General features: G+C 38.3%; 1 protein-coding gene and 1 long non-coding RNA gene across 21 annotated transcripts; both read left to right on the top strand.

The window, feature by feature from the left end:
* The first annotated feature begins 1,347 nt into the window (after positions 1 to 1,347).
* Positions 1,348 to 20,055, top strand: LOC143845346 (uncharacterized). Of its 20 annotated transcripts, none has more exons than XR_013234390.1 (5): positions 1,348 to 1,552; positions 3,574 to 3,660; positions 14,226 to 14,292; positions 14,424 to 15,163; positions 15,285 to 15,881. XR_013234390.1 is itself a non-coding variant. In XM_077353657.1 (4 exons), the coding sequence occupies exons 1-3, from the start codon at positions 1,501 to 1,503 to the stop codon at positions 15,587 to 15,589; spliced, it is 465 nt and encodes a 154-aa protein (XP_077209772.1). In that variant the 5' UTR covers positions 1,382 to 1,500; the 3' UTR covers positions 15,590 to 15,597; positions 18,806 to 20,055. The 20 variants fall into 20 exon arrangements, 3 of the variants coding, with proteins under 3 accessions (XP_077209772.1, XP_077209770.1, XP_077209771.1); XR_013234400.1 differs by lacking the exon at positions 3,574 to 3,660 and having other exon boundaries at positions 1,355 to 1,552; positions 14,424 to 14,456; positions 14,621 to 15,163; XR_013234397.1 differs by lacking the exon at positions 14,226 to 14,292 and having other exon boundaries at positions 1,357 to 1,552; positions 14,424 to 14,456; positions 14,621 to 15,163.
* A 1,842-nt stretch (positions 20,056 to 21,897) lies between these two features.
* LOC143845349 (uncharacterized) lies at positions 21,898 to 25,237 on the top strand. Its single transcript, XR_013234404.1, has 2 exons — positions 21,898 to 23,000; positions 24,417 to 25,237. It is a non-coding gene; the product is annotated as an uncharacterized LOC143845349 (long non-coding RNA).
* The last annotated feature ends 2,511 nt before the right edge of the window (positions 25,238 to 27,748 follow it).

Genomic DNA, 27,748 nt, shown 5'->3' with positions numbered 1-27,748 from the left:
GCGTGAGGGATTTGCTAGCTTCTATGCATTTCGCGGACAGGCTCTTGCATGTGAGTATGGTTTTAAATTTCGACCGAAATTCAAAATTTTGAATTTCAGTGGGGACCGAAACCGAAATTTGGTGAAATTTTGAATTTTGGCCTTTACCAAATTTCGGCCAAAATTTTGGAATTTATGTCCAAAATTCTCCTTTAAAAAAAAATAAAAAAATGTTAAGAAATTTCAGAATTTCAGTCGAAATTCAAAATTTCAGGATCCGGTACCGAAACCGAAGTTTTAAACCATGCATGTGAGACCAAGCACACAGGCTCACTTTTCAATAACTTTTTTCTTCATTAACGAGGTGGGTGGTATGACATGCAACATCCACACGAAATGCCTTCTAAGATGGAAGCTAGCTAATCCCGCGTAATCCGGTGAGATATTATCAAGAGGAAAAATTGCCATTGGGGACATCAAAATACGAGAATTGCCAACTGGGGACACACTTTTGAAAAATTATTAAAGAGGGTTGATAACCCCCTTTTGAGAGTTTGATAACTCTTGTTAGAGACTTGATAACCCCCATTTCGTCCCCTCTTAACAATTTTTCAAAAGTACGTCCCAAGCAGGAAATTCTCATATTTTGATGTCCCCAGTTAGAAACTTTCCTTATCATGATATGAAGGCCCCTCCAAGTAAAAATTGAATAGATTTGGTTCAAGTCACATCTCATTTTGTGTGTAAAAATAGTTTTAAATCACTATCATTCTATCCATCCTGGCATCCTTCAGAGTAGTGCGTATTTTAAGCCGGCGTAGGTTAGTATGAATCGGAATCTTTCTTTCTATTGGGAAGTGTACTAGATGAAAAGAGCCAACAACTCCTCTGACAGATTCTAACATATCTTGTTACTCACGCTGTCACGCACAGAATAAAAGGCTACCCATCGATATATACCCAATAAAGGTATATAACTAGGCATATCAAATCGTAGCCATCCAATCAGCATGTATATCAGAATTACATGTGTGATCCACGATCCATTACCACAGGCCATCCAAACCCTTGATTTTGTGGGACCTCTACTGTGATGAGCCAAAACTCATTTAAGGGCTAGGATTTTCCGATGGGATCCATGGTTTGATTCTCGAACAGGTGGACCCTATCTCCAGTATTTTTCTAAAAAAAAACTATATATTAGCCCATATTATACATTGAAAATCCATGTATAATCTTGGTCTTCAGATAAAAGGTACGAAATTTTCTTGGTGGCAATTTCCTGGAAGGTTCCTGAGGGAACATATCTTATCAAAAGATACTCTTTTGCTTTCCTTTTACTGTCATATATTCGCCCCTTTTTTATACTTTAAACAGCCCCATCTAGTGCATTTATTACTACTCTTTTACACTAGAGGGGGCTGTCCCAAGTAAGAAAAATGGTTGAATATATCTTTTCTCTTTGTATCTACTTTTCCCAAGTTCAGCTCTATATATTGTTTCTCCCTTTGAAGGAACTCAATGTCTTTGGTGGTCTTAATCTTTGCCCTGCATTCAATCTTCCTCTCTTTAGGTATGCTTTTTTTCTATTTCTTCTCTTATATTTAGTAACTCTTTGTTTTAGTAAGTCTACATCAAAGCTCAGTGTATGGTTTGCATCTAGACCGTTAGATCAATAGACTTTTGAGAGTATGATATTGATCTGCGGTTACAAAAACCCCATCCAAGGATTGGGTCAATTGATTGGACACTTGGGTTTGATGGGTCTGTTCAACACTTAATGATTCAGATGATTATACACTGAGTTTTGGTGTATCATTTATGCATGAGACGATCTATGTTTTGACGTTATTTTTATCTAAAAAGGAAAAAAAATTATGGAATTTTTTTCCATGGAAACTGATATTCCATAGGAAAAAATCCAGGGTCTATTGGGTTTGCAGTTTTCCTTGAAAACGGGGAAAAGTTTAGATTCTGGAAAAAAATCCTTGAAAAATGAGTTTGCAAAACACTGGAAACATCATTTTCCATGAAGTTTTGATGGATAATGAAGGGAAAATAAAGTTCTGTAGAAAGAAATATTCCAGGAACTAATGAGGTCAAAAATTTCATATTAAACTCATTTTTCATGGAATATTTTTTCCAAGTTAAACTCTCGCTGCATCTAATTTATCTAAAGTAGAACCAGGGGATTATTACGCTGGCTTCTTACAACTGTGTGTGTCCTAGAAGATTGAGTTCCAGACGCACTTAGGTTTTTATCCTTGTTATTCGGCTGTTAGGGAACAACATGGACACATAGAGTAACCACAGGATGTGTTATCATCTATGCTAACACACGTGCGTACTTAACAGTGACATTTTTTTTTTAAAGCAGTTCTCCATGGCTGATATAGACACCCATGAAATTGTGCATGGCACGCAACTTCAGTTGTCTCATATAAACTGTAAAAGCAAATCAAACAAGAGTGACTCGGTGCAAAAGTGATAAATTTTTTTGGTGTCAATACCCATAGACTTTGTGTTATGTATAAGGCCAAACAAAGTGGGCCTCATCTTTGATGGATCTAGGCCGTCCATATGATAGGCCCCACATTAGATTTCACACATCCCCAAGGGCTTGTGGTAAATTTTGTCGTCATCCCATCACGATAGAAAGTGGGCCCACTTGTTTTGACCCTTTAAAAATCCAAGTGATATATTCGCTCACTATCCGCCTCCCCGGGGAAGAAAAGGGGCCGAACCATACTTTTGAGGCACCCCTTCAAGTCCCTGAAGTGGCACCTCAAAAGTACCTCCCTTGATTTGTTTTTATCCAACAGCAGCCTCTTAAAAGATTGCTTAAGATTGGATTAAATATCAAGGGATACCGTTTTGACGGTACTTGACCGGTCGACCTATAATTTCTTATATATATATATATATATATATATATATATATATATATATATATATATATATATAGATAGATAGATAGATAGATAGATAGATAGATAGAGAGAGAGAGAGAGAAGAGAAGAGAAGGTATCCATGGAGTAAATAACTTATCTACTTCCTACTTAAAATAACAGTTGGGGTCACATTATTTGGGTGATCCAAAGCATTCATTTGATGGGCCCTCACATAGATAGGGTATGCTCAAAACATAGATAGGGTATGTTTTGGATGATCCAAAACATTCATTTGATGGGCCTTTCTAGAATCCATCCCTTTAAGCCATTTTGTGGATATGGTCTGTTGCATCTGAAAGCAGCCACATAGCTCACTTTTCAATATATATATATTGAGAGAGAGAGAGAGAGAAGAGTTTTTGCACACTAGCTCAAAATACTTTGGTGGCCACATTGTTTGGGTGGTGATGAAGATGATGAGATTGTGTGTGTGTGTGTGTGTGAGAGAGAGAGAGAGCTCTTATCGTTATCAGAAGATGGTGATGATAAATAGTCAGTCTCAACTCAACACAGCATTTGTCCCAAACTATTATTTGCATATCTTTTGTTTATGTCATGTATTTTGAAAAAAAAAATATTTTTTTTACTCTTTACCTTCACAATTCGTAAATATTTATTTGTTTATTTGTGTTTAATTATGCAGAAGTAGACTTTGAAAACATTCTCTGGATCTGAATGCATGCGAAAAAATGATCGAGAATGCTCTTAATGTGAGAAAGTTTGAAAGAGGGTAGGTCATTGATCTAAATCAAGTGGTTGTCTATTTAAGTATGGATGCAGCATTAATTGAACGTTATCTCAGAACCATTACAATGATTCACATATTTATGGATTTGATTGGTAAGATTAATGGAACAGGTGATATAGGAAATAAAAAAATCACACCTAATTTAAATAACGTCCATGGAGTTTTGTTTGGAGAAACAGCATGGAAGTTGTTTTGTGCATAAACAAAAACAAGTAAAGATGCATGATGTTATCCGAGATATTTAAAAATGCATAATACTCTTTGAGTGGAAAAGTGACGATGCACAGTGTGATTTAGAAGATACCTCAAAAATAAGAAATACAAATGTTTGACTTGATTTGGGATGTATTTTTAAATAAAAAAAAAAAATGCATGATGTTGTTAGAGATAAAATATATGCCCGTAGGTTTTTAGGGTTTATCCTGCCAAAGCAATAAAGAGCATAAATGAGTTATTCCTCTGAAAGAGTGTTGGATCTAGTTTCAAACTTAGATCTGATCAGTAATCTATCACGGGATGTCATAGAGACAATCATCATGCATTTACTGATCTGATAATTTTCAAAGAATGCATAAAATAATATACCAAACAAAATCCAAAAATTCTCACAAATTCATGATAGAATGTATCATTATCATATTATTTTCCCACGAAATTTCATTATTTTTGGAATCTGTTTAGTAGTTTTCTTCGTTAAAAATCATGCTAAAATTCGAAAATATACCTAATAATTCTGAAAAATTTCGAGAACAGTGTACCTACTTGTGATGAGTTCCTCGCCGATTCCAAAAGCTGAAAAACTCAAAAATCCCGCCTATGTGCGATCGCTTCCGCTTTTCTTCCTCTTGATCTTTTTTTTTTCTTCTTTGCTCCTCACTTTGAATGGAGAGAGAGAGAGAGAGAGAGGGAGGGAGAGGGCTTTTTTCCTCTTCTTCTTCTCCTCATTGAACCATTTATAGCAAAGGAATGGGAGGGTGGTGGCCACCATTGTGGACTTATCCCATGGTAGGTGGCCACCATTGTGGACATATTCCATGGTAGGTGGCTCCATGCATGTTTGAATTTTGACATGTGTGTGGCTCCATGCATATTTTTTTAAAGTCCTTTTGAGTAGGTAAAAGATAACCCAAGTGGGTCCCATATGTGATTAAGTTCCCAATTGTGACTAATCATATGCCTCACTCAAAGTATGATCCGAACCGTTCATTTGATGGGCGACAATGTGATTTAATTTGTGCTCCACTAATCAATCCTATGGGCTGATCCAAACCATCCAATAGATTACCCACGCCCTATAGATCTTCTTCATTAGATGATCCAAACCATCCAATTTATTGATCTATAATAAAAGCAAATTGTATTCCTCAAACCTTCTTCGTAAGATGATCTCAACCGGTCCAAATGGTAGGTCGCAATGTAAATGGGTTGTGCCCCCTTAGATCATTCCTCTATGACGATCCAGACCATCCAATTGATGGGTCCCCTACCTAAGTAGGTTGTGTCCTCCTAAATCATTTTAATGGGCTGATCCGAGTAACTCAACTTGATGATCGCAACAGAATTCGGTTGTTAAGGTAACCTCCCTGAAATCCTGATTGTTCCCTTGATGGGCATTTTTATGCACTGGATCGACATAGGCTCAAAACTCATTTTTTTATCAAAACAATGTGGGCCCCTGGTTGATTCGAATTATGTTCAATGCGGGCCCACCGAACGGGTCCAAATTCTCCCTTGCTCGGATTCTTATGAATAATCTCTCTCAACACTTAACGGAAAAATTTGAAACATGGCGGAAATGATTGGATGGGGTTTCGCCCAAGCATAGCGAACTTGGGTCCGATCAAAATGGGGTGTCTACAGAAAGCATAAACGACAGACACGGGAACGGAAAACACTAGAACCCGACAACGTCACACTAATTTCTTTGTTGATTAAAGCGGGGAAAAATGGGGTGTCTACAGATGCCCCTCTTTGGTAGAGATGACGTAGTCATTGAATATCAAAGTTAAAATGACAGAACCATTTTGCGTAGCTTTAATCGACAAAAGACTCTCTAGACACAACACACCTTATCATAATGCAAGACCTTAGATGAAATCCTAGAATTGAAATGCAATAAAACAAACCCGCTGCGGTGCCGCTGGCAACGAGAGAAATGGGATACCATTTTCAAATGGATTTTCGGAGGGAAAGGAATATCGCTTTTGAACAGCTTCAGAGGAAATGAGACGTCATTTTTAAATGGTCTCAGAGAGAATAATGGATGACTTTTGAAAGATTCTTAATGAAAACACAGCATCATTTTTGAATGGGCTTGGGCAAGATGAAATACCGTATTTATACGGATTCCAAAGAAATGAGACATCATAGTTGTATGATGTTCAAAGGGTATAAGAGACCATAGTTGTATGGACTTGAAGAGAATGAAACATCGTATTTGTACGGATTCCAAGGGAATGAGACATCATAGTTGTATGATGTTCAAAGGGGATAAGAGACCATAGTTGTATGAACTCGAAGAGAATGAAATACCGTATTTGTACGGATTCCAAGGAAATGAGACATCATAGTTGTATGATGTTCAAAGGGGATAAGAGACCATAGTCGTATGGACTCGGAGAGAATGAAATACTGTATTTGTACGGATTCCAAGGGAATGAGACATTATAGTTGTATGATGTTCAAAGAGGATAAGAGAACATAGTTGTATGGACTCGAGAAGTGAGGCACCGTTCACAAACGGGCTCGAAGAATTTAGAGATTTTTCATGAGCTTGAATTTGACGTATGATTGGATTTTTTTTTGAATCGGGGATTGAATTTGATGGATTTTTTTTTTTTTGGGAAATGAGATATCATAGTTGTATGATGTTCAAAAGGGATAAGAGACCATAGTTGTATGGACTTGAAGAGAATGAAATACCGTATTTGTACGGCTTCCAAGGAAATGAGACATCATAGTTGTATGATGTTCAAAGGGGATAAGAGACCATAGTTGTACGGACTCGAAGAGAATGAAATACCGTATTTGTACGGATTCCAAGGAAGCGAAATATCATATTCGTGTGATGTTCAGAGAGAATATCTTTTCTAAATGGATTCAGAGAGATATGATGATTTGAGCTTTGAGAGAAATCAAAATTTCCAATTAACAACTTTAGAAACAAAGGATTTAATAACACCATGCAGCAAAAGAACTTCAGGGCTTAAATATGGGATGCCACTTCATTAGCAACCTGCCCCAGTTTGAGGCATTCTAACCTTTTTTCTATTCATTGACCAGAGATTATTCTTTCAAAGATCTTCGTCATTCGTGACAGTGTCACCTTTTTCCAAATTTCTCAGAACCTGTTAATGAACCTGCCTTCAGAGTGATTGCACCCTACAATAATTCTAAAAATAGAATTCGTAATTTTTTTATTTTTTATTTTTCTTTAAATAGAACTACAGACACTTGTAATAAAAGCACAAAATAAGAAAGATTACTCCAGTAATTTCGTGATGCTTCTGACTTATCAGTATTTTCTTTTGGGTTAGACTAGCCTCTTTTAAAGAACGTTTCTCCATTGGGTGGTACATGGATGAGATTCGCATGTATCTGACATTTATAGCATTTCTTCACAAATGTGTGACAATCTGCTTCTAATGTCGGCCAATAATACCCCAGACGTAGGATCTTCCTTGCCAACATCTTCCCATTCATATGAGACCCACACACCCCTTCATGAATATCTGCGAGAATTTCTTCTGCCTGATCTTCAGTGACACATAAGAGTTGAATTCCATCGAAAGACCGTCGATACAACTCTCCTCCACAAATGACGAAATTAGCTGCCAATCTCTGCAAAGTCCTTATTTCTTTACTCGACGCCTCATTGGGATGCCCCTGGCCTGAGATGTAGTTCTTTATGTCTGTATACCATGGCTTTCCATCGGGACATCTTGCAGCTATTTCTATAGCATCAACATATGCAGGAGCCCATTGCTCTTGAACCGTTATGGGCCTCATCTTCATATTGTGAGGTATGTCAATCATGGAAGCTAACGTTGCTAAGGCATCGGCGAATCTATTCTTCAACCTTGGCAAATAACTGAAAGTGACGCGCTGAAATTGCTTAGCGAGAATATCCAAGTATTCATGATATTGCAATAGCTTTTCTTCTTTGGTTCTCCACTCTCCTTGAGTTTGGCAAATGATTAGCTTCGAATCTTCATATACGTCAACAAAGAAATTAGTGTGTCGTTGTCGGGTTCTAATGTTTTCCGTTCCCGTGTCTGTCCCTTATGCTTTCTGTAGACACCCCATTTTGATCGGACCCAAGTTCGCTATGCTTGGGCGAAACCCCATCCAATCATTTCCGCCATGTTTCACATTTTTTCGTTAAGTGTTGAGAGAGATTATTCATAAGAATCCGAGCAAGGGAGAATTTGGACCCGTTCGGTGGGCCCGCATTGAACATAATTCGAATCAACCAGGGGGCCCACATTGTTTTGATAAAAAAATGAGTTTCGAGCCTATGTCGATCCAGTGCATAAAAATGCCCATCAAGGGAACAATCAGGATTTCAGGGAGGTTACCTTAACAACCGAATTCTGTTGCGATCATCAAGTTGAGTTACTCGGATCAGCCCATTAAAATGATTTAGGAGGACACAACCTACTTAGGTAGGGGACCCATCAATTGGATGGTCTGGATCGTCATAGAGGAATGATCTAAGGGGGCACAACCCATTTACATTGCGACCTACCATTTGGACCGGTTGAGATCATCTTACGAAGAAGGTTTGAGGAATACAATTTACTTTTATTATAGATCAATAAATTGGATGGTTTGGATCATCTAATGAAGAAGATCTATAGGGCGTGGGTAATCTATTGGATGGTTTGGATCAGCCCATAGGATTGATTAGTGGAGCACAAATTAAATCACATTGTCGCCCATCAAATGAACGGTTCGGATCATACTTTGAGTGAGGCATATGATCAGTCACAATTGGGAACTTAGTCACATATGGGACCCACTTGGGTTATCTTTTACCTACTCAAAAGGACTTTAAAAAAATATGCATGGAGCCACACACATGTCAAAATTCAAACATGCATGGAGCCACCTACCATGGAATGTCCATAATGGTGGCCACCTACCATGGGATAAGTCCACAATGGTGGCCACCACCCTCCCATTCCTTTGCTATAAATGGTTCAATGAGGAGAAGAAGAAGAAGAGGAAAAAAGCCTATGTTTTAAGGAAAATAAAACAAATTATCTAAATGCAAGTTATCCCTTAGACTAATGCAGGTGAGCCTACATCCTAGTTTACTAGGCTTGTCATAGGGAAAGAGTGAGTGACTAGTGTAACTAGACCTATGGCACGGTTGCTATACATAGCAAGCGTCCGTGATGAGGCTGGACTCCTGACTCTAGGACTCTCTAAACCTAAGACTCCTTAAAACATAGGACACGACATGATACCAGTGTTCTTAAATTGGGCTCTAATGGTTCTTATGACGGAAACCGTAATCCAACGGTTCCGAGAGACACGAGATGAATCGATTTCAGTTCTTGGAGTTAATGAATTTCAGATTTTGAGGATTTTCAGTTTTTGGACATTTAAGGAATACCAACGGTTCTAGAGTTCGCCAATTTCGGCCGAGAATGGCATCCAAGGGAGGGAATCGTGCTCTCTTTCCTTGTACAATTTAGTACTTAGGTTATAGCATCTTATTGCCTGGCAAATCTCAAGATTTCCGTGGACAGTAACCTTGGAGCCAACAACATGCTATAGCTTAAATATCTAAATTGTCAAAGATCGGTTGCAATTGAGATACGATTATGGATGCACTGGCCATTTTTCCAGGGAAATCTAAAGAACCTAAAATTTATGTTTCAATGGATTAAGGAGTGAACATGTGACAGAATTTAAGGTTCTTTGGAAATTTTCACAATGATTTTTTAATTAATTTCGAATTTTCAATGGATTTTATCAATTTTAAGCATATGAGTGATTTTACAAGTGAAACTGTTGCAAACAAATTCGAAATGAGTTGAAACTTCTACAGAAGCAAGATATGATGAGATGTAGCTTACTGGAAGATTTTTACAGATTTTTACATTAAACTAATATTTAATTTGGATTTAACAATTAATTGACCAGATTGCAAAAATAACACAGAAACTACTAGAAATAGAAATCTAAATTCCATGAAATTTCTACAGTAGTAAGATATAAGTGAAAATAGCATGATGTGAGATTTCCATGAAATTAGAAAACTATTTACTATCAGTTTCGGATTTTTTAATTTTCAGACCAGATTATGAATTAACACTACAGCTCATATGAAATAAGATCCAAATCACTTGAAAATTTTACAGAAGTAAGAAATATAGAATTTAAGACTACTGTAAAAATTTGGAGAATTTTATCTGTGATTTGACGTCAGTAACAATTCTCCCAAAATCTGATAATTTTCAAAGAATGCATAAAATAATATACCAAACAAAATCCAAAAATTCTCATAAATTCATGGTAGAATGTATCATTATCATATTATTTTCCCACGAAATTTCATTATTTTTGGAATCTGTTTAGTATATCTTTTAGTTTTCTTCGTTAAAAATCATGCAAAAATCCAAAAATATACCTAATAATTCTGAAAAATTCCGAGAACAGTGTACCTACTTGTGATGAGTTCCTCGCCGAATCCAAAAGCCGAAAAACTCGAAAATCCTGCCTATGTGCGATCGCTTCCGCTTTTCTTCCTCTTGATCTTTTTTTTTTCTTCTTTGCTCTCCTCATTTTGAATGGGGAGAGAGAGAGAGAGAGAGAGAGGGGGCTTTTTTCCTCTTCTTCTTCTTCTCCTCATTGAACCATTTATAGCAAAGGAATGGGAGGGTGGTGGCCACCATTGTGGACTTATCCCATGGTAGGTGGCCACCATTGTGGACATATTCCATGGTAGGTGGCTCCATGCATGTTTGAATTTTGACATGTGTTTGGCTCCATGCATATTTTTTTAAAGTCCTTTTGAGTAGGTAAAAGATAACCCAAGTGGGTCCCATATGTGACTAAGTTCCCAATTGTGACTAATCATATGCCTCACTCAAAGTATGATCCGAACCGTTCATTTGATGGGCGACAATGTGATTTAATTTGTGCTCCACTAATCAATCATATGGGCTGATCCAAACCATCCAATAGATTACCCACGCCCTATAGATCTTCTTCATTAGATGATCCAAACCATCCAATTTATTGATCTATAATAAAAGCAAATTGTATTCCTCAAACCTTCTTCGTAAGATGATCTCAACCGGTCCAAATGGTAGGTCGCAATGTAAATGGGTTGTGCCCCCTTAGATCATTCCTCTATGACGATCCAGACCATCCAATTGATGGGTCCCCTACCTAAGTAGGTTGTGTCCTCCTAAATCATTTTAATGGGCTGATCCGAGTAACTCAACTTGATGATCGCAACAGAATTCGGTTGTTAAGGTAACCTCCCTGAAATCGTAATTGTTCCCTTGATGGGCATTTTTATGCACTGGATCGACATAGGCTCGAAACTCATTTTTTTATCAAAACAATGTGGGCCCCCTGGTTGATTCGAATTATGTTCAATGCGGGCCCACCGAACGGGTCCAAATTCTCCCTTGCTCGGATTCTTATGAATAATCTCTCTCAACACTTAACGGAAAAATGCGAAACATGGCGGAAATGATTGGATGGGGTTTCGCCCAAGCATAGCGAACTTGGGTCCGATCAAAATGGGGTGTCTACAGAAAGCATAAGGGACAGACACGGGAACGGAAAACACTAGAACCCGACAACGACACATTAATTTCTTTGTTGATTAAAGCGGGGAAAAATGGGGTGTCTACAGATGCCCCTCTTTGGTAGAGATGACGTAGTCATTGAATACCAAAGTTAAAATGACAGAACCATTTTGCGTAGCTTTAATCGACAAAAGACTCTCTAGACACAACACACCTTATCATAATGCAAGACCTTAGATGAAATCCTAGAATTGAAATGCAATAAAACAAACCCGCTGCGGTGCCGCTGGCAACGAGAGAAATGGGATACCATTTTCAAATGGATTTTCGGAGGGAAATGAATATCGCTTTTGAACAGCTTCAGAGGAAATGAGACGTCATTTTCAAATGGTCTCAGAGAGAATAATGGATGACTTTTGAAAGATTCTTAATGAAAACACAGCATCATTTTTGAATGGGCTTGGGCAAGATGAAATACCGTATTTATACGGATTCCAAGGAAATGAGACATCATAGTTGTATGATGTTCAAAGGGTATAAGAGACCATAGTTGTATGGACTTGAAGAGAATGAAACATCGTATTTGTACGGATTCCAAGGGAATGAGACACCATAGTTATATGATGTTCAAAGGGGATAAGAGACCATAGTTGTATGGACTCGAAGAGAATGAAATACCGTATTTGTACGGATTCCAAGGAAATGAGACATCATAGTTGTATGATGTTCAAAGGGGATAAGAGACCATAGTCGTATAGACTCGGAGAGAATGAAATACCGTATTTGTACGGATTCCAAGGGAATGAGACATCATAGTTGTATGATGTTCAAAGAGGATAAGAGAACATAGTTGTATGGACTCGAGAAGTGAGGCACCGTTCACAAACGGGCTCGAAGAATTTAGAGATTTTTCATGAGCTTGAATTTGACGTAGGATTGGATTTTTTTTTGAATCGGGGATTGAATTTGATGAATTTTTTGTTTTTTTGGGAAATGAGACATCATAGTTGTATGATGTTCAAAAGGGATAAGAGACCATAGTTGTATGGACTCGAAGAGAATGAAATACCGTATTTGTACGGCTTCCAAGGAAATGAGACATCATAGTTGTATGATGTTCAAAGGGGATAAGAGACCATAGTTGTACGGACTCGAAGAGAATGAAATACCGTATTTGTACGAATTCCAAAGAAGCGAAATATCATATTCGTGTGATGTTCAGAGAGAATATCTTTTTCAAATGGATTCAGAGAGATATGATGATTTGAGCTTTGAGAGAAATCAAAATTTCCAATTAACAACTTTAGAAGCAAAGGATTTAATAACACCATGCAGCAAAAGAACTTCAGGGCTTAAATATGGGATGCCACTTCATTAGCAACCTGCCCCAGTTTGAGGCATTCTAACCTTCTTCTATTCATTGACCAGAGATTATTCTTTCAAAGATCTTCGTCATTCGTGACAGTGTCACCTTTTTCCAAGTTTCTCAGAACCTGTTAATGAACCTGCCTTCAGAGTGATTGCACCCTACAACAATTCTAAAAATAGAGTTCATAATTTTTTATTTTTATTTTTATTTTATTTTTCTTTAAATAGAACTACAGACACTTGTAATAAAAGCACAAAATAAGAAAGATTACTCCAGTAATTTCGTGATGCTTCTGACTTATCAGTATTTTCTTTTGGGTTAGACTAGCCTCTTTTAAAGAACGTTTCTCCATTGATAAACATCTTCACTTATTTTTAATACAGTGATACCTCATATATCTTTCTATCAACTTTCAGATTGCTTCGAAATTAATGCCCCTAGTTTCGAGAATCATTGTGTATTAGCTTCGCCCGACCTACCGCGAGTTCAGAGACCGATGTAATTCTTTTGGCGTGAATCCAATCTTACCACGACCAACTCTTCCTTTTTTGGATTTTCAACTTGGTGGACCGCTCGGCCTTAACTTTTGCCTGAATCGCCTTTTCAGGTTTTCGACTCAGCAGGCCACCCCCTTAACTTTTGCCTAAGCCGCCCTTTCAGGTTTTCAACTTAGCAGGGGAATGATCCTAAATTTTGCTTAGATCCCCTTTTCAGGTTTTTCAATCTAGCGGATCTTCAAGCTCCATTTCTTTTCTTTTTCTTTTATCTTTTTTTTTTCTTTTACTTGAACACCAAAAGGACTTTATAGGTGAGGTAGGGCTTTTCAAAGAATGGCTTAAGGTTTTGCAAGGGTCTCGACCGAACCTGTGAACAGGTTGCCTACGTATCCCAGTGTAGGGATCAGGTCATGCGTAGTTCAGGGCGAATGCCCCTAGTATATTGGGATTTGAAGGAAAATTTTATTTATGCTCAAAAGCGTTTGCAAAAGGTTATAAATTTTTTGATTTATGGTTATGAATTTGGGATTTATTCGGCCAAAGGACGGCCTTCTGGTGTTCAAGCATAGAACCTCTTGAGTTGATCAAGATTTGTTGGTTCCGGTAATATTTCTCCATTTAAATTACGGAGCTTGACGGCTTTTCCGGGTAAGATTTGGTCCACAATGTATGGTCCTGACCAATTTGGTTTGAACTTGCCCCTTAGGTCAAACATTGGTGCTCGATTCTCTTTCAGAACAAGATTGCCTTCTTCTAGATCTCTGATTTTAACCTTTTTATTAAAAGCCCGGGCTATTCTGCGCTGGTAGCCCTGTACATGGTAAAGCGCTTTTAATCTCTTCTCATCTAGCACGTTCAGCTCTTTATATCTGGCATCTGCCCATTCATTTTCTGGCAACTTGACTTCAGTCAATACTCGGAGCGAAGGTACACGGATCTCAACAGGTAGCACTGCTTCCATCCCGTAAACAAGAGAGTAAGGGGTTGCCCCAGTTGAAGCCCTAATTGATGTTCTGTAAGCCCACAAGGCGTATGGTAACTTATTCGATCAATCTTTATAAGTTTCTGACATTTTGCTAATGATAGTCTTGACATTTTTGTTTGCAGCTTCTACCGCTCCATTTGTCTGCGGACGATAAGGCGAGGATTTATGATGCTTAATCTTGAACTCTTCGCAAAGAGAGATTACTTCCTTCTTAAAATGAGATCCATTATCTGAGATAAGTTCATGGGGAATTCCATATTTGCAAATTATGTTGGTGCGTATGAATTTAGCAACTGATGAGGATGTAAGCTTTGCATAGGAAGCGGCCTCAACCCACTTGGTGAAGTAATCAATAGCAACGAGTATGGACTCGTGACCATTAGACGACTTGGGAGAAATCTTGCTAATGATGTCAATTCCCCATACCGAAAACGGCCAAGGAGAGGTAAGAGAATGCAATTCGGTGGGTGGTACATGGATGAGATTCGCATGTATCTGACATTTATAGCATTTCTTCACAAATGTGTGACAATCTGCTTCTAATGTCGGCCAATAATACCCCAGACGTAGGATCTTCCTTGCCAACATCTTCCCATTCATATGAGGCCCACACACCCCTTCATGAATATCTGCGAGGAGTTACAGCCACAGCCACGCCAAAATGTTGGTAAACAGGAGTCGTACAATCAGAAACAACATATAAAAGTACAAAAGGAATTGAGGTAAAAAAGCCCAATAACTTATTTTGAATCAGATAGCGATGATGACAAGGAGATACAGACACGGCAAGTTACTGGCAGTAAAGGCTTTCGAGGTGGCATGTCTCGTAGAGCAAGAAATTCTTCATCAGCGACTCAAACAGGTAGCTTTTCAAGGTTTCCTGGTGTTTCTGAACTGCCAATTACTATTGATTTTAGTGTGGGAAGCAAAACCTCTCTTAACAAATTCATTTTCCAACCCTCTAACCCAGACTGTAATCTCAGGAAATAGAGCGAATTTGGCACCGACTTCATCAGTTGCACAACCATCTAAGCCTCTACGCCAGACTGAAATTTCAATACGGAAAGAGACTGTTAAGTCAGCTGAACCCAGTTCAGCAGTCGAGCACCCAACATTGCCTAAGCCAAAGACTCTGATATCAGGAACCAATGAAAGTCCAAAGTCATCAGTTGGGGTTTCAACATCGAGTGAGAACTCAGTCAAAAGTTCCAGCCATGTTCACCCGAAGCTTCCCGACTATGACACCCTTGCTTCCCACTTTGAGTCACTCCGATCAAATCGACGCTAGTTCTTGCTGTGAGTACTACTTTCTTGAGACTTGCTTATTCTTTTAGGGCGTATTATAATAATCAGATGATTGATCTGAGAATTGAAAACCATATGTTAATATGTACAATAGTCCGCAGAATTTTAAGTTTACGCTATTGAATTGATACCCGTAACTTCTTCATATGTGTACAAATGTTTGAAACATGCTGTAACAATCAGATATTTGATTGGAAATTTGGAGCCACACTGAGAGTTTTGAGTTGGTTTAGTGATTATGTCCCTTATTAATACACCAGATTATATTTCTTTTCCATCATTAATCTCATCTTCATTTATTGCATTTTACTCAAATCATGATTACCATCTAACTTTTTCCTTTTCCTTTGTTACTAAGTCCGTGTTTGTTTTGGATTAATCGATTTTGAGTCCAAACTGATTATTGGACCCAAAATTACTCGTAACTTTGAGTCCAATAATCAGTTTTGGACTCAAAATTGATTCTCAAAATCCAAAACAAACAGGGCGAAAATGTATCTGCCTAATACAGTAGCTGTTCGAGTTGGCATCATTTCTTATTAGAAGATAGATTAGATTGTGTGAACTGCAAGTTTAATTACTTAATATATCATTATCTATAGACTTTACGTATACTTCTCTAACTATTGGTGCATCATGTCATGAAGCAGGGCAGTCACTGTCCTGTGTTATCTGGTGCGGACATTTTTCAACCCAAAAGGCATGGCGCGGTAACAATGGGTTCCTCACTGAGTGATGAAGTCTTGAATTTGTCCTCTAGGCTATTTGGACGTAACACCTGTCATCACAGACAAAAGCACCTTATTAATTAGGGATTTGGTAGGCAATTTTGAGGAAAGCCATTTTGCGGCTGACTTTTGCACGAGAGAACAGCCATCAAGCTCACTTTTCAGCATATTTTGTCTTGTTCATTTCATTCATCTGAGGTGGTGGTTCCCTCATGCAAAAGTCAGCCATGAAATGACTTTCCGCAAAATCGCCTAGTAAATCCCTATTAATTAATAGAAAATGTATTTTAAGATTGTTATTTCTTAATTATTTTCAAACTTTCTCAGAAGTTTACGATTCTCAATATGATCATCATAAAGTTGATGATTTTCACGAAAACCTAATACCTGTCAGTTTTTTTTCTTTTTTGTCTCTTTTTTTTCTAATTTTTTTTCTTTATGATCATCATAAAGTTAATGATTTGGATCTTCTTATGAAGTGGGCTCCACTGTACTTACTGAATAGGGATTTTGGTAGGCGATTTTGCGGAAAGCCAGTTTTGGGATGGCTTATGCATGTAAGAACAGCCACACAGGTTGACTTTGTCACAGCCAAGGTTTTAAATTTCAATTTCGGTACCAATTTCAGACCCCACCGAAATCCGAAATTTGGTACTTTAGTTTGAAATTGCAAACCAAATTTTGGCCGACATTTTGTAACAATATTTTTTTTTATTAAAAAAACACTTTCTTGAAAATTCAGACCGAAAACCGAAATCCGAAATTTCGGACTTCGGCCGAAATTTAAAACCATGGTCACAACTTATGTCTTAAACATTTAGGGCCCGTTTGGATGCCGAGAAGATTTTGATTTGGAATTCTCACATTTGCAGCCCTTTTTGCGCTGACATTTGGATCCCGATCAAATCCTTGAATTTCCAATTCAGCGATTGACAGTGAAAAAAACGGATTTCCAAATAAGCTGTGGAAATAAAAAATTAGAAATCCACAGATCTTGCAGTTTCCTTCACCCTCTTGGCTCCTCAACCTCTCCCATGCAGCAGGAATTACCCCATTCCCTCTCTGTCTACCCCAACATGAGCTGGCACCTATTCATTTTGTACTGAAAACTCAATTCCAAATCCGAATACAAAGTCTGAGGTATCCAAACGGGCCCTTAGGATACCTCATGCATTTGTATTTTGATTTGGATTTGAGTTTTGGATACAAAATACATCCATCATCTTCATGAACATGTTTTAAGAGAGGGAGGGAGGGAGGGATGTCTCGCTGCTGCCGGAGCAACGTCGAGGAGCAGCGACGCTGAAGGAAGTTGCCACAAATATTGATTTCCAAATAAAGTCTCACATAACATTTTTTTGAAAATCGGAATTTTTTGCACTGTCGTAGCTGATTTGGAAATTTTTAGGATCTAATCCAGTTCAAAATGTCAACTAAATCCAAATCTAAATCTTGTGGGTATCCAAACGTGGCCTTAATTCATTTGGGGTGGCTGTTCTATCATGCAAAAGCCTGCCTGCCAAATGGCTTTCCATGAAATTGCCTAGCAAATCTCGTAAATAGAAAACATGGGCACCATGCCCACACCCCACATTATATATCAGATTACTACATTTATGTAAACTGGATATAACAAATTAGGAAGAATTTATACACTGCAGAGATTAGCGATTCACAAATAGACACTGGCAGAAATTTAATTTCTGCATATGTTTTTTTTACCGAGAACGAGTCCAAGCCAAGTTCCATACAAGCTCTACACAAGGTCACACGACCAGTTTTATTTTCTCATCTCCAAAAACTCCTCTTGTGCTCCTCCTCCTCTATTTATAGAGAAAGTGAAGGTTCTAGAAGAAGCCAGCCCTTTGACAGCTGGAAAAACTGAGGTGGTTTAAGTTGGTTGCAACAACCTCCCCTTGTCAGCTACCAACTGTCTTGTGCAGTTACAAGCCCAACCAACCACTCCTTTGTACATGCACTCTCCCTGGCCAACTTTTCTAACTCCCACATCTCCTACACCCATAATTTTACAGCATACACCATTACACATTTACTAAAACCCTTACATGCTTTATTCATGGAAAACAAAGAGCTGCCCTACTAAATGTTGACCAACAATTCCTCGGCTGAAATCCGATCTACATCATAGATACCCCACATTATATATCAGATTACCGTAGATATGTATAGCTATTAATTGCGATTTTAGATTTATTTTCGGTGACTTTTTCCTTACCCAAAAAAACCATGGGCTGGGCTTAGGAATCTCGGGTTTTGTTGAATTAACAAATTTTAGGGATGTCAATAACCAACGCTTACTTTGGCTTGTTAGTTTTATCTATTTTTTATATTTATCTTTTAGTTTTTTTTTTTTTATCCTTTATTCTGATTGGTTGTAGAGTCCTGGTTGTGTTGAAACTTGAGAATATTGTAGATCTTTATATGCTCTCATCTCTTAATAAAAAAAACAGAGAAGATTTCAACCAAATTTCGTGCTATTGTATGAGGGACTGGAAGAGACTGTTAACAATCTGACGGAGATGTTTTCCAAGGTTATGGAAATTCAAAACCACAAATCCGTTGAGGATGAGGTTTCCCGTGGCAAGGCTACCTCTCCCAATATGGAATTAGTGAAAACGACGCATCAAGGTCTGGAGCAACGGGTGGATCTGTCCAAACAAGATTCACGAGACTCGAGTTTCCTCTCTTTGATGGTTTAGAAGATCCTACGGGATGGATATATCGCGCAGAACAATTTTTTCGCTTCCATCAAACTGCAGAAAACATTAAGGTACCTCTTTCATCGTTTCATCTGGAGAGTGAAGCGCTACAAAGGTTCCAATGGTACGAGAAGGTTCACAAAAATATGGAGTGGACGGACTTGAAGATAGCCTTATGTGTTCGATTTGGGCCTACTAAGTTTGAAGATTTCGACTCAGCCCTTAGTAAGCTGCGACAGACAAGTATGGTTAGAGAATATCAGAAAGAGTTCGAAAAATTATCAAATATGGTGGAAGGATGGACTGAGAAGGCCCTAATTGGGACTTTTGTGGGAGGTCTCAAGGATGAGTTGGTAGGAGAAGTTCAAGTCTTCCGTCCGAAGACATTGAATGATGCTATTGGGTTGGCACGGATGATGAAAGAGAAAATCTAGCTACAATGAATGAGCATGAGTACCCAACATCAGATCCGAAGGATCCTCGAAGGCTTACAATAGGCGAGATGAAGGAGAGACATTCTAAAGGGTTGTGCTACAACTGTGACGAGCGATTTGTTCTTGGTCACAAATGCAAGCTTCCTCAATTTCAGTTAATTCAAGTTCTTGACAGTGATAAGGAAGAAGAAGACGAAGAAAATCAACAGCCTTGAGGACAACACAATTTTCAAGGGGAAGGGAATGTTGAATCCCCAAATTTTAGGGATGTCAATAACCAACGCTTACGTTGGCTTGTTAGTTTTATCTATCTTTTATATTTATCTTTTAGTTTTCTTAATTTTATCCTTTAGTTTTCTTTTATTTATCATTTATTCTGATTGGCTGTAGAGTCCTGGTTGTGTTGAAACTTGGGAATATTGTAGATCTTTATATGCTCTCATCTCCTAATAAAAAAGGTAGAGAAGATTTCAACCAAACTTTGTGCTATTGTACGAGGGACTGGTTTCCCAAACGAACCATTATTTCATCTTCTTCTTGTCTATTTCTGGGTACCTATTAGGTTTTTTTTAAAATAAACCGACCGAACCCGACCTAAGATTTCTTCTAGCGTGGGGTAGGCTTCTAGAAAACCCGGCCCGCCAGAACCGAGATGCAATCTAATTAGTACTATTGGTGGCTTTAATCAGTTTTTGGAAAGTTACTTGTTAGTTTATGCATGAATTACTTGAAGAGTTTTAAGGAACTACTAGCTTTCAAGTGTCTAAACAAATCCCAAAGGATCCCAATCATTTGCTCGTCAGCATGACCGATATTGTTCTGATTATAAGCATCAAGAAGACTTAGATCAACAGCTGTTAATTAATGGAATTCATCGAGAATGTGAAAAACCCGACCTGACCCGACTCGACCTAGCCCGAGAAACTATCTCGAGTAGGGTATGGTTTATTCTCAGGTGGGGAGGGTATTGGAAAACCTGACCCACCAGAACCAAGTTGCAACCCTACATATTCACGTTATGGTAACAATTATTTATGCGAAAGCCTAGATATTAATGAAGGGGAAATGATTTATTAGCTCCTTTTTTCCCCTCGTGTTGTACAGGAGTAGTCATTAATTGCTAGGGAATTTCCCAAAAAGGCATTCCACAGCTGACTTTTGCGTGAGAGAACAGCCACATAGGCTCATTTTAGTAGATTTTGCCTTGTTCATTTTGGGATTTGCTAAGATCCATCGCAAAAGCATTTCGCCGATGGTCTGTTGCATGTCAAACCAACCACCTCGTGAAATAAGACAAGCTGATGAAAAGTGAAAGATAAATAGGTAGGATGAATTCCCCCGTTATTTAGGGCAGTGACAAATTCTCCCCCTTCTAGGATGAATTCCTCCGATATTTTTCAAAATGGACTGTCCAGCCCGCACTATAGGATGATCAAAACCACCCATTGGATGGGCCACAACGTAAATAGGTTGTGCCCCAAAAATCATTTCCAGATGAGGTTGGGATCATCCTATGGTAGGGGTGCAACTCGGGTCACGTTGGGTCGGGTTGAGGCCAAGCCGGACCCCATCCTGAGGAGACATTTACTCAATCCAAACCTAAGTCTCAACCCAATGAGGTTCAAGTGTTCAACCCGATCCAACTTGAACCCAACCTGACTTGAGTTTCACGCTAGCCCAACCCAAGTTTTTAAGCTTACTAAAAATGAAAAAAAATCACAAAAAAGTCGGGTTTCACTTGAGTCGGGTTGCCCAAAAACTATACCTGAGCCCAACTTGAACTCAACCCGGGTTACGAAAACCCAATCTAACCCTACCAGAAAGATACCCTACCCGACCTAACTTTTCTCTGGGTTGGGTTCAACCTGAGTTGCACCCTTAGGACTAAGGGTGTCAATTTTGGCTCGGGCTCGGAAGCTCCCTCGAGCTCGGCTCGAATCCTTAACGAGCCGAGCCCGAGTTAGGCCAGGCTCGGCTCGGCTCGGCTCGTTAAGGCTCGTTAAGAATTTAATATATTTAAATATATATATTATATATTAATATATACATTAAAAGGGTTGCCCATGGAGTGAAAAGGGGGGGCAAAATATGTCACTTCATTTTTGGAACCCCATTTGTTACTAGGACCACCCCCCATAGTGTAAAAAAAGTAGTCAAATTACACTAGTAGGGCTGTCCAGGGAAGATGAGGGGTGTGAACATAATATAACCCGAGCTCGGTAAGGCTCGCGAGCCTGACCGAGCCGAGCCTCACTTGTGAGCTTAACGAGCTGAGCCGAGCCTGGCCAAGCTCGGCTCGGCTCGGCTCTTCTCGTTTACACCCCTACTTAGGACCTATGGAAATGATTTTTGGGGCACAACCCATTTACATTGTGGCCCATCAAATGGACTTTTTGGATCATCTGTACAGTCCATTTTAAAAAATACCGAGTAATTTCATCGGGTGATTTTTTCAATGCCCGGGCAAATAATGCAGCCAACAACTCCTCTGTCAGATTCTCTTCACTCATTACTCACTCACTCTCTCTGACAAACACATTTAAAGTAGGGTGCTATTCCAAATAAAGAGTCCAACAACTCCTCACAGAGTCACTTGACTAATTACTCACGCAAAGAACGAAAGGCAATCCATATACCTATATACACCCAAGCTCAGTATATAACTACGGGGCCACGTGCCTATCAAATCGTAGCCATCCGATCAGCAAGCAGATCCAAATTGCAGGTGGGCTCCACGATCCAACTATAATTTGGGAAAGAAAGTTGCTAGCAAAACGGGATCTTGTGCTGTAAAAAAACACGGGATCATTCATTGTGACACGTGCGCAAGAAACAAATAAAGAGAGCGCACATCCCCTCAAATGCCATAAAAAAGCTTGAAATTAGCCAAACCAAGCGGTCCTATTCACCCCTTCTTTATTTATTAGTACCTCATAGGCCCATCCTAACGCTTCAATTTATGGGCCCTTTACTGTTATAAGCCAAAAAGCCATTGAAGGGCTAGGATTGTCCAATAGGAGACCTTATTTATTGGAGTTGTTAACGCAGAAATGCAGCACAGAAAATCAATGTTTTGGATTCTCGAACTGGACCCCATCTATATTTTTGCCCTACTACTATTTTCTAATAAGAAAACTATATATCAGCTCATAATTATACACTGAAATTCAGTGTATAATCTTTGGTCTTTCAGAGAAAATCTACGAAAATTTTGTGGTGGCAATTTCCTGGAAGGTTCCCGAAGGGACATATCTGACCAAAAGTTATCTCCACCACGAGAATGGGATATGCTTTTGCTTTTCATTTACTCTTTTCATGGGACAGCCCCTGTAGTGTATTTATGCCTATGCAGTATGCATGGTGATTTTTTATTACTCTTTTACACTTAGAGGGGGCTGTCTCAAGTAAAATAAAGGGGCAAATATATCATTTCCCTATATATATTCTTCTTCCTTGTTGAAACTCTTTGGTGTTCTTAAGCTTTGGCTTTCATCCTATCTTCCCTGCTCTAGGCAAGTTGTTTTCCACTTCGTTTCCTTTTATTTGGTAATTCTGCTTGTTTCGGTGAATATACATCGAAAACCAGTGTATGGCTTATCTGCACCGTCCAATTACTGCACCGGTTCATTCACCATCCAATTGACAGCCTCTTGATCGGATGATCTATAGACTTTTGAGATCCTTTCAAAATTATGATATTGATCTCCGGCTACAAAAATCCCATCCAAGAGTTGGGTCAATTGATTTGTATAATTGGGTTTGATGGGTCTGTGCAACACTTTGATGGCTATACACCGAGTTTTAATGTATCATTTATGCATGAGATAAAAAAATTTCCATGGAAAATAATATTCCGTAGAAAAAATCCAGGGTCTATCTTAGGTTTGAGATTTTCCTTGAAAACGGGGTAAATTTTCAAATCTATAAATAAATCCTTCAAAATGAGTTTGCAAAACCCTGGAAAGGTTCTTCGTAGCAACTCTCAAACAAAGTAATGCTATCATCATTCCAACATGTGGAATGTGGTCCCACTTGTTTAGACCCTTTAAAAAGGGTAGTGATATATTCGCCCACTATTTTTCCCTGAGCCACCACATAGGGCTGCAACAGGGTCAGGTTGGGTCGGGTTTTTCAAAATCCTAGCCCAACCCTGGATCCCATCTAGTCAGGGCCAAAGAAACCTCAACCCAATGCCCGCCCTGCAGGGCTCAGCGTAGCCCTGGCCTGCCTTGATTGGCCCTGATTGAGTCGGGCTAAGCCGGGCTGCCCTGATTGACCCTAGTGCAAATACCTGTTTAGAGTGCCAAAAATAAAACAACCGCATATCATATAGAACAAAATGATCAATAAACAGAGAAATGCAACAAAATAAAACAATATGAATTCAATAACATGACGGGCAACAGAGACAATAATAATAATATAAAGAAACATCAATCCAAGATAATAGAAAACATTAACAAAAGAAACATGCACAGATGATTCAATTCTTTAATAGAAAACTTAGGGTTGGGCCGGGTCGGGCTGACCCGAGGTATCAACCCTAAATCCGACCCAACCCTGAGTCAGGGCCTAAAAAATGAACCTAGGCCCGCCCTTAGGGTTGAAAAATCTAGCTCAGACCCTGTTCGGGCTCGGGTGGGGTTAGGGCTCACAGGGCCAAACTTGCACCCCTAATATTTATGAGTTATGACTTGTCTTTTGCACTAAGGGGGGTGGCCGGTGAAGGAAAGAGGGTAATTCTATCATTTCCTTTTTAAATGTAAGGATCTTTTGGCCCCCTTCTATTATATGACAAATAGTGAGTCTTTCGAAAATTAGTTGCATATCTTTTTGTTTATATCTAGTATTTTGAAATAAATAAATCCTTGATTTATTGTCTCTTACCTTCACAAGTCCTGAATATATATATGTGTTTCATTGTGCAGAAGCAAGCTCTGTGAATGCATGCCAGACAATGATCAAGAATGCTCTTGATGTGAAGATAAATTTTGAAAGAGTACAACTCATTGATCTGAATCAAGTGAGACCGAAGAGGTTGTTTGTTTTAAGCATGAATGCAGCATCAATTGAACGCTCTATCAGAAGCATTACAATGCATCACACATTTAAGGATTTGATATATCAAGATTGATGGAACAGGTGACATAGGAAATTTAAAAATCACACAAAATTTAAACAGAATAAATGCATGATGTTATTAGGGATATTTAGAAATGCATAATATTGCTCGGGCGGAAACATAACGATGCAATGTGTGATTTAGAAGATATCTCAAAAAGAACATATATAGATGCATGACTTGATTCAAGATATATGTTCATTATAAAAATTAAAATTGCATGACATCATGCGATATTAAGTTATCTAAATATATTGAAAACAACGCATGACATTATTCGATAAAAATGCATGACATTATTTGAGATTAACATATTTGAAAAAAAAAATCTAGAAAGAGATGAATATAAGATTGCAAAATGTGGTTGTAGAGATGTATTTAAGAAAATGGATTGTGAGATATTACTTATAAAAGCAAGCAATGTGTAGGATGTGATAAAGGCAGGAGAGATTTTTCCTAAATAACATTTGTTACTAAGAGCTCGATGTCACTTCATGTTAGAGAGCTGCCTATGTAATTTATCCCCGGGTATGCGTGGGTTTGTTTTTGTAATTTTTGTTTCTGAATAAATACAATCTTATTGTTTATTCTTCAAAGCAAAAAAGACCATGCGATGACCTTTGTATTTTTGTTTTGTCTTTGGTAAAATGATATTCTCTTTTCAAATAATTGAATTCATACATACATTATACTTTAGAAGTCTAATAAATTTCTTAATTAATTAGACTTCTAATGTCTACATAATCAAAGAGGTACCCTCATGGCAGAAAGAGTTTTTCCATTTCTCATGATAGCATAGAGCTTTTGGCAAGTGCCATGATCTATGGTTTTGTTGCAAGTAATACCCTTCTCAACCAGAACCATGATACTCCATCTTAATTTGCTTCTAAAAAGCTGAGTCAGAGGATGATAGACGTCCTATAACATTAGGGGTTAACATGGCTCTTGAGATCTTGTGTTATACGTCTTATCTTTGCTCTCTTGGTTTGTATCCCTATTCTTGGTTTGTATCCCTATTCTTGTGATAGGATTAATGTTGTATTTGTTAATACCTTTCACATTTTAATAAACCGTTCTCCTAATCCCAGCTTACCTATCAAATAAAGAAAAAGTAATGGTCTGAATGACAAAGAAACCTTACATAATGTTAAATTTTCAAATAAATATCATCATTGCAAAAGCCATTACTGGTGGCCAAGGAATATGCCGAAGCTCAGTGTATTTATTTTGGTGAGTATATATCGAAGCTCAGTGTACAGTTTATCTGCACCGTCTAATCATTGTATGGGCTGGTTGATCAAAACCATCCAGTTGGCGGCTACTAATAGGATGATCATGGGCGTTAGATCAATAGACTATTGAGAATTTGAGATCCTTCCAAAGGTATGAAATTGATCTGCTGTTACAAAAATCCCATCCAAGAGGTGGGTCTGTACAATATTAGATGGTTGAGATGGTATACATCGAGTTTTGGTGTAACATTTATGCATGAGACGGTCTATGCTTAGGGCCATTTTGATGTAGGGAAAATAAAATTTTGTACAAAGAAATTACGAGGGCCTAGCAAGGTTGCAAATTTTTAGGAAGATTAAGGAAATTTTTTATTTTGGAGGAAAACGCCATGGAAAATGAGTTACCCAAAAACTCATTTTCATGGGAAATAGCCGGTGGATACATCCCATGGTTTTAAATTTCGGCCAAAATCTGAGATCTTAGGTTTTGGTTGAGACTGAAACCGAAATCAGTAATACCCGAAACAGTAGTTTATTTTCGGCTGAAATCTCATTTATCTCAAAATTTTGTCTTTAATTATTTAACTCACCGGCTATTTCAACTCAAAAATCTCGATTTTTGATAATTATTTAATATTTTCGCAAGACCATTAATGGGCCGGTTTGGATTACAAGCAAAACATTTCTAGTGGTTTTTTTTTCTTGAGAATTTTTCTTCCTTTTATCATTTGGAGGGAAAAAATATGTATATGCGTGAGGGATTTGCTAGCTTCTATGCATTTCGCGGACAGGCTCTTGCATGTGAGTATGGTTTTAAATTTCGACCGAAATTCAAAATTTTGAATTTCAGTGGGGACCGAAACCGAAATTTGGTGAAATTTTGAATTTTGGCCTTTACCAAATTTCGGCCAAAATTTTGGAATTTATGTCCAAAATTCTCCTTTAAAAAAAAATAAAAAAATGTTAAGAAATTTCAGAATTTCAGTCGAAATTCAAAATTTCAGGATCCGGTACCGAAACCGAAGTTTTAAACCATGCATGTGAGACCAAGCACACAGGCTCACTTTTCAATAACTTTTTTCTTCATTAACGAGGTGGGTGGTATGACATGCAACATCCACACGAAATGCCTTCTAAGATGGAAGCTAGCTAATCCCGCGTAATCCGGTGAGATATTATCAAGAGGAAAAATTGCCATTGGGGACATCAAAATACGAGAATTGCCAACTGGGGACACACTTTTGAAAAATTATTAAAGAGGGTTGATAACCCCCTTTTGAGAGTTTGATAACTCTTGTTAGAGACTTGATAACCCCCATTTCGTCCCCTCTTAACAATTTTTCAAAAGTACGTCCCAAGCAGGAAATTCTCATATTTTGATGTCCCCAGTTAGAAACTTTCCTTATCATGATATGAAGGCCCCTCCAAGTAAAAATTGAATAGATTTGGTTCAAGTCACATCTCATTTTGTGTGTAAAAATAGTTTTAAATCACTATCATTCTATCCATCCTGGCATCCTTCAGAGTAGTGCGTATTTTAAGCCGGCGTAGGTTAGTATGAATCGGAATCTTTCTTTCTATTGGGAAGTGTACTAGATGAAAAGAGCCAACAACTCCTCTGACAGATTCTAACATATCTTGTTACTCACGCTGTCACGCACAGAATAAAAGGCTACCCATCGATATATACCCAATAAAGGTATATAACTAGGCATATCAAATCGTAGCCATCCAATCAGCATGTATATCAGAATTACATGTGTGATCCACGATCCATTACCACAGGCCATCCAAACCCTTGATTTTGTGGGACCTCTACTGTGATGAGCCAAAACTCATTTAAGGGCTAGGATTTTCCGATGGGATCCATGGTTTGATTCTCGAACAGGTGGACCCTATCTCCAGT

The sequence above is a fragment of the Tasmannia lanceolata genome, unplaced genomic scaffold, assembly GCF_043159265.1.
Source record: "Tasmannia lanceolata isolate RefF3 unplaced genomic scaffold, GAP_Taslan_0.1 ptg000015l, whole genome shotgun sequence".
Taxonomy (NCBI): Eukaryota; Viridiplantae; Streptophyta; class Magnoliopsida; order Canellales; family Winteraceae; genus Tasmannia; species Tasmannia lanceolata.
This window is presented reverse-complemented; position numbering and strand designations above follow the sequence as displayed.